Source organism: Centroberyx affinis, unplaced genomic scaffold (assembly GCF_046629955.1).
Source record: "Centroberyx affinis isolate AG114_WGS23_722 - 3 ecotype Tasmania unplaced genomic scaffold, CSIRO-AGI_Caff_v1 ptg003383l_1, whole genome shotgun sequence".
Lineage (NCBI taxonomy): Eukaryota > Metazoa > Chordata > Actinopteri > Beryciformes > Berycidae > Centroberyx > Centroberyx affinis.
In genome coordinates, this window is record NW_027281371.1 from 1 (window position 1) to 7500 (window position 7500).

The following is a 7500-nucleotide window of genomic DNA, read 5'->3' on the forward strand; positions in this document are numbered from 1 at the left end:
CTGTTGCCCCTTTAAACTTTAACGTTAGGTAACATTATCACCTGTGGTATCTAAGTGACGTTGGTGCTTGTTCTTCATGAGTTTGGTCATTTATGTGTTGAGTGAGTTTCATGACTCTTGGGCTCTTGAGACATTTTGAAACCCCATCACTGGCTGTCAGAAACACATTGAATTTGGAGGGAAATCTGCTGGATCGCTTTACGGCACAAAACAGGAAGAGGTTCTGTTCTTCAGAGCAAACGGAGCTAAAGCTGAAAGAGTTTCTGTACAGCCGAGGCAGCGCTGTTCATCTGACAATGATATGTGACGGTTAAAGTTGAGGCACAGAGCAACTCATGCAACGTGTGAATACACTGAATCCATACACTATCCGCCCACACAGAAACATCATGGCCGCCTCCTACTGCCTCCTTTCTTCATTCCTGAAAACTTTCAACAGATATGTGTTTTAGGTCCAACAGTAGCAATGTGAATAAATTCTGTTTCAGGGTGGAATATCCCTTTAATTAAACCATGCATTAGATTCATTCAGTAAACTTAAACGTGTGTGTGTGTGTGTGTGTGTGTGTGTGTGTGTGTGTGTGTGTGTGTGTGTGTGTGCAGCGTTACAGGCTGCCTCCATAGAGACGTTCCACAGCGGCGTCCCGGGCGTCTGGCCCCTGAAGGAGCGGCAGGGCCAGTGGCTCCGCCGCCGCCGGCTGGACGGAGCGCTGAACCGCGTTCCTGTCGGCTTCTACCAGAAGGTCTGGAAGATCCTGCAGAAGGTCAGACCAGCAACCAGCAACCAGCAACCAGCAACACCAAACACCAGCAACACCAAATACCAACAACCAGCAACCAGTGGTGGAAGAAGTACTCAGATATTTTACTTAAGTAAAAGTAGAAATACCACAGTATAAAAATACTCTGTTACAAGTAAAATTCCTGCATTCAAAATGTTACTTAAGTAAAAGTACAAAAGTATTAGCATCAAAATGTACTTAAAGCAACAAAAGTAAAAGTACTATGCAGAATGGCCCACTTCAGAATAATACAGGATATATTATATTATTGAATTATAATTATTGATGCATTAATGTGTAAGCATCACTTTAATGTTGCAGCTGGAAAAGGTGGGGCTGATTTCCACTACTTTATATACTGCTGGGTAGCTTACAGTAATCTATAATAATACATCACAATTTATTAGTTGATTATATTTTGTATTAATAATCTGAATCTGCAAAGTAACTAGTAACTTAAGTTATCAAATAAATGTAGTGGAGTAAAAAGTACAATATTCCCCTCTGAAATGTAGTGGAGTAGAAGTATAAAGTAGCATGAAATGGTAATACTCAAGTAAAGTACAAGTACCTCAAAATTGTACTTAAGTACAGTATTCGAGTAAATGTACTTAGTTACTTTCCACCACTGCCAGCAACACCAGCAACACTTTCACACTGATCCTCTCTTTTCTGTCTGTCAACTCTGTCAAGTTGGTAGTAATAATAATAATATTAATAACAATAATAATAATAATAATAATAATAATAATAATAATAATAATAATAATGATAATGATAATAATCCTGTGTCTCAGTGCCATGGTCTGTCCATCGAGGGAAGTGTCCTTCCATCTTCCACCACCAGAGAGGTGAGAGATGACCAGACTGACCTCAGATCTGCTTCACATCAGACTCACAATCCATCTGAAGGTTCTTTAATCATACAATCCATCTGTATCTATATCCAGATGACGCCTAAGGAGATAAAGTTTGCGGTTGTCGTGGAGACGGTGCTGAACCGGGTTCCCCAGCCGGAGTACCGGCAGCTGCTGGTGGAAGCCATCTTGGTTCTGACGCTGCTGGCCGAGGCGGAGCTGGACAAGATGGCCACCGTCATCAGCGTGGACCAGATCGTCCAGCAGGCCAGCCGCTTGTTCCACCAGGACCAGGTCACACACACACACACACACACACACACACACACACACACACACACACACACACACACACACACACACACACACACACACACACACAGTAACCCTAAAGCTAATCCTGACCCTAAACTAAAAGTGAGAATTCTCTCTCTCCTCTCCTCATCTCTCCTCTCCTCTCTCCTTCTCTCCTCTCCTCTCTCCTCTCCTCATCTCTCCTCTCCTTGTCTCCTCTCCTCTCTTCTCTCCTCCTTTCCTCTCCTCTCCTCTCCTCTCCTCACCTCCTCCTCTCCCCTCCTCTCTCCTCCTCTCTCCTCCTCTCCTCTCCTCACCTCTCCTCCTCTCCTCTCTCCTCTCCTCCTCCTCTCCTCCCCTCTCCTCTCTTCTCTCCTCTCATCTCCTCTCCTCTCTCCTCCTCTCCTCTCCTCTCTCCTCCCCTCTCCTCTCTTCTCTCCTCCTCTCCTCTCTTCTCTCCTCCTCTCCTCTCCTCACCTCCTCTCTCCTCACCTCTCCTCCTCTCCTCTCCTCTCTCCTCCTCTCCTCCCCTCTCCTCTCATCTCTCCTCCTCTCCTCTCCTCACCTCCTCTCTCCTCTCCTCTAACAGAAGGAGTTAGGAGCGGAGGAGTTTCTCCTGCAGGAGGATCAGTCTACAGGAGTGTGTCGTCTGTTGTATGACAGCGCCCCCAGTGGTCGTTTTGGGTCGATGACTTATCTGTCCAGAGCCGTAGCTTCATACGTCCAGGACTACCTGCCCGCCGGGGCCTGCAACCTCCAATGAGCTGCCAGCAGAGTCAGCGACAACCAATCAACTGCTAGCAGATTCCACAACAACCAATCAGCTGCCAGCAGAGTCCACAACAACCAATCAACTGCTAGCAGATTCCTCATCTCCCAATCAGCCGCTAGCAGAGTCCTCAACAACCAATCAGCTGCCAGCAGAGTCCTCAACAACCAATCAGCTGCTAGCAGATTCCTCATCTCCCAATCAGCTGCTAGCAGAGTCCTCAACAACCAATCAGCTGCTAGCAGACTCCTCAAGAACCAATCAGTAGTTTTGACTCCCAACAACAACCAGAGACTATTTATTAAATTGGCAAAAACTCAAAAAAAATCCTCCTTGATATTTTGACAGACTGGATGGACGGCAGACAGCAGAGGAGCTTCTCCTCCTGCAGATCCTGCTGACTTCCTCGTTTGGTCTTCGATGTTAACGAGGTTGGCATGGCAACCGGGACTTGTGACTGACACGGACGGAAGGATAACGAGACCAAAAAGTCCCAAACATGAAACTACCATGAGATGAACTGACTGAAACTGAGACAGACAAAATCAAACAAATCTAGAATCTAGAAATGAAGAGTTGCTAGATGCTAGAAATCCATCATTCAATATCTATAAAATCTATTAAAAAAAACCCAATCCAGTCTGATTGTTCTCCTCTATCTCACAGCAGTAGTGTTGTTAGTTCTAGTGTTTCTCCACATTAAGACTGCATTTCCCATCAGCCCCTGTTGCCCCCCCCCCCACTCACCCCCCCTGAAGAGGATCAACATGTTGGAAGTGATTTCTCCATCTTCCTTTCCCTCCTTCCACCATCTGCTGCCAGAAACTCTTTCAGCTTTATCTCCGTTTGCTCTGAAGAACAGAACCTCTTCCTGATCCAGCAGATTTCCCTCCAGATCCACCAGGTGGAGAAACATGGAGGATGTTTACCGTCATTATGCTGATGACTCTGCAGTAATGTGATGATAAATTGTAAAATAATACTCAGAGCAGCTTTAAGTTCCCACTGTCCTTTAAAAAGATCCTTCATTTGGTTTCATGCAGTAATTTAATCAGAGTCACTTTGATCTGATTTTGGAATTAAACTCTTCAGTTTTTACCAAATTTCACACTGTCAGCTGCCAGCTGCAGGGTTGCTGTGTTGCTGAGTTGCTGTGTTGCTGTGTTGCTGAGTTGCTGTGACCTCTGGGCAGCTGAAACACGGGACACACCCGTTGCAGGAACTGGACTCTACCTCACTCTGCAGCAACAAGTCTGGAAATGATTTTGATTTTGATTTTGATTTTAATTTTGATAATGTTCGTCTTCAAAAGTTTGGGAATCAAACAGAAAGCATGGGAGAAAAATCATTCAGTCCTGAAACAGATAGAACAACATGTTGTGATGTGAGACAGACACTAGATAGATAGATAGATAGATAGATAGATAGATAGATAGATAGATAGATAGATAGATAGATAGATAGATAGATCTTTATTGTCCGTAACACATCAGACTTTAAATGCTTAAATAGATAAATAAAATAAGAAGTACAAAATAGAAATGCAGCTTATGAAGAGCATCGATTAATATATATAGATAGATAGATAGATAGATAGATAGATAGACAGACATATATGTGTGTGTAAAAGTGAAGATGCTTTCAACACTAAGGAAATGAAAAGTTTCTAAATATAAAAAAATATATATATTACAAAGAGCAGGCTGCTGAAACACTGAAGCAGAAAACAAACATTTAAGACAAAGTTTATATAAAAAATCTAGGGTGCCGTAGACTTTTGCACAGTACTATACTGTACTGTGCAAATGTCTACAGTATATACATACAGTATATTGTATATACAGTGTATACATATACTGTATATACAGTGTATACATGTACTGTATACAGTATGCTGTACATAGCAGCAGATTTTATCAACACATAGCAGCTGCTTCCTGCTCCACCAGCCTGACGAGGAAAGACTTGAATCCACAAATCCAGTCATGAAATCAGACTTTAAGTTCTGGAAACAGCCTGGAAGTTTGAAACTGATATGCAGCCTGTATTCTGTATCATGTATTACTCTACACAGCTCACAGCAACACGCCGTCCCCCAGGAGTGATGCAGGCGGCCTCTGGGCCAATAAGGAACAAGACGCATCATCCGGAGGTGGTTTGAGTTTAAAGTCTAAACCCTTCATCACAGCGCCCCCATCAGGCCGGCAGACCACCAGCTGCTGCACCCTCCTCTGCCTCCAGGTGTCACTGCTGCATATCTGGGATGTGTTTATGTATTCATGTGTTTAGGACTTCTTGAAGTTTTTAACCATCTGAGGCTCCTGACAGGATTCTCTGTGTCAGTTTGTATTCTTTAAAGCTCAATGGGAAGTTAAACACATAAAATCTTCAGCCTGCAAAATATTTCCATTGTCATCAAACAGAATGATCTGCTGCTGCCTTTAAGTCCTGTCAGAAATGTTGTAAACACAATATTCAGTGATCTCTGTCATGCAGTGTGCAGACAGCATACTGTCACATCTGGCTGATGAATAAACTAAAACTGAACAGCTGATCTGCAGTCAGCTTTTCCTTCTGTCGCTCTGCTCTCTTTTATTTCTGAAATAAAACCACAGCCTCCAAAAACCTGCTGCTGTCACAGCGGCCATTTTATTTTCCACCTGAAGCACTTGAATGTGTTATGTTGTGTTATGACTTCCTCTGTCTCCTTCATAAGGATGCTTCCTCCTTCCTTGCTCCCTAACTAGGAAGCTTCCTAACCAGCTCCTTGTCTGAAGCACCTGGTCAGAGACAGACAGCCTTGGTCATGTGACTGCAGGAACGTTCCACTCCTCCAGCAGCCGCTCTGATCAAACTGCTTTTTAAAACACATTAAAGAAAAGATCAAACTCCTCCTGTGGTTTTTCTCTCAGTTCATTTCTCCTCCATCAGACTGAGGCAGGAGAGACGTTATCGCTAGCTAGCTAAACTACGCAGGACGCTAACGCTCATTCACACTGACTGGACCCAGATCAAGTCACATGACTCACTGCTGACAATTCTCACATCAAAATGAATTTAAATGTCATGTGTTTTATTTTTTTACGGTCACAGCTTTGTTTGGAAAACGTATTGTAGAGGTTTGGAGTTCCATCTGCCATTCATTTTATGTTGATGTTGGTGAAGGTCAGTTCTTCTTCGCTGGTGCTGCAAGGTATTGTGGGATTTCCTGCTCCACCTGAGGAGCCGCTGTGCTTCCTTCAAAATCGACCAAAACATGGAACCTTAAAAGGAAGCTTCCAAAAGTAAAAATGCATTGGAACTTTTTAGTTTAATAGAAGAATATGATTTAAAAAGAAAAAAAGCCCTATAAAAGGAAGCTTCCTGTGTGTCCTGCCTGAAGGAGACAGAACTACAACTGGAACATTTTCACTTTCTACCTAGATGCTGCCTGAACAGGAAGCTGACACAGGAGCCAGAGTTTTTTTTTATTTTATTTTTTATATATACTGGAGTCTTCAAATATACAACAAATTGGCAATGACAGTTCTTTCTACATCACCAGAGTAAGCTGAGTACAGAACATATGTGTCAAAGACAATAATCAAAAGGAAATAGAGAAAACAAAAACAAAACAATAGTAAATTAAAGGGGAAAAAAACGAAAAAACAAAACAAAACAAAGAACAATGTATAGCCTGCATTCCAGGGGTTAAATTACTTTATACTGCGCAAATACAAAGTGTAATTTTTGGGCATTCATGCTTTTCATACATTTTAGAGATTTGGAAAATGTTTCTAATTCGTTTTTAAAGGCTGTTAAACGGGGTTGTGTTTTGCAATATTTACATTTGTGTATAAAATATTTTGCCAAAATAATTCAATTATTCAAATTCTATACTTCTATCTTCTATAAACATTCCAAATCCAATCCATAAATTCAAATTAGACCAAAAATAATGAGTAATATTACAGTGAAAAAAATAAAAGATCTGTTGTCTCTACCTCTGAGGAGCCGGAGTGTACGAGGAGCACTTGAAGGCAGCATTAGGGTTAACGCATGACGTGAAGCCACGCCCCCTCGCTAAGCCACGCCCCCACGCTGCCGTTATCTCCATCATCCAGCAGCAACACCGGCTGCAGAGCAAACTGTGACACGGTTTGCTGAATTACGGAGGATTTGAAGTTAGTTAGTTTCTCCAGAGACCGAGAGAGACCGGGACAGACCGGGACAGACAGGAACAGACAGGAACATGGCAGACTCGACCTCCCAGTCCGACCAGATGATCTCTCCATTAAACTCCTCCTCTTCCTCCTCCTCTTCCTCGCTGAGAGACTCCACTCTGTCAGGTACAGAAACAAAACCAGTAACCAACTTCAGTATTCTTTATTATTGTGTGAGCGGAAACCAAACCAGATTCCTCTGTAATGTTGATCTGGGAAACAAAACATCTGGACTGGAACCTGACGAGTAACATGAAGCTGAAATATGATGAAGAGGAGGACAGGCTGTGTGCTGATGAAGAGGAGGAGGAGGGGGGGGAGAGTAGTGGTGATGAGGAGGATGATGATAGTGGTAGACAGAAGTGTGATGATGGTAACCATGATGATGAAGATGATGATGATGTTGGTGAGGAGGAGGATGATAATGATAATAGTGGACAGAAGTGTGGTGATAGTAACCATAATGCTGAGGATGAGGATGATGATGGTGTTGGTACTGATGAAGATGATAATGATAATAGTGGACATAAGTGTGATGATGATGATGATGATGATGATGAAGATGACATTTCATGTATCTTACCTTTAGTTAACCA

The 7500-nt window shown here is 42.7% G+C and overlaps 2 protein-coding genes across 2 annotated transcripts in view; both read left to right on the forward strand.

Annotated features, from left to right (window-relative positions):
- Positions 1-611: 611 nt before the first annotated feature.
- LOC139660782 (phosphorylase b kinase regulatory subunit alpha, liver isoform-like) lies at positions 612-2696 on the forward strand (the record flags this gene model as incomplete). Its single annotated transcript, XM_071539013.1, has 4 exons — positions 612-764; positions 1580-1633; positions 1733-1933; positions 2523-2696. Coding segments are annotated over 4 exons (582 nt in total), but the record flags the coding sequence as incomplete, so codon positions are not given.
- A 4237-nt stretch (positions 2697-6933) lies between these two features.
- The window catches only part of LOC139660783 (reticulon-3-B-like), a 9633-nt gene continuing 9066 nt past the window's right edge, over positions 6934-7500 (forward strand). The window contains exon 1 of the mRNA XM_071539014.1: positions 6934-7030. Coding sequence (XP_071395115.1) covers positions 6934-7030 — 97 coding nt within the window. The remainder of the gene's footprint in view (positions 7031-7500) is intronic.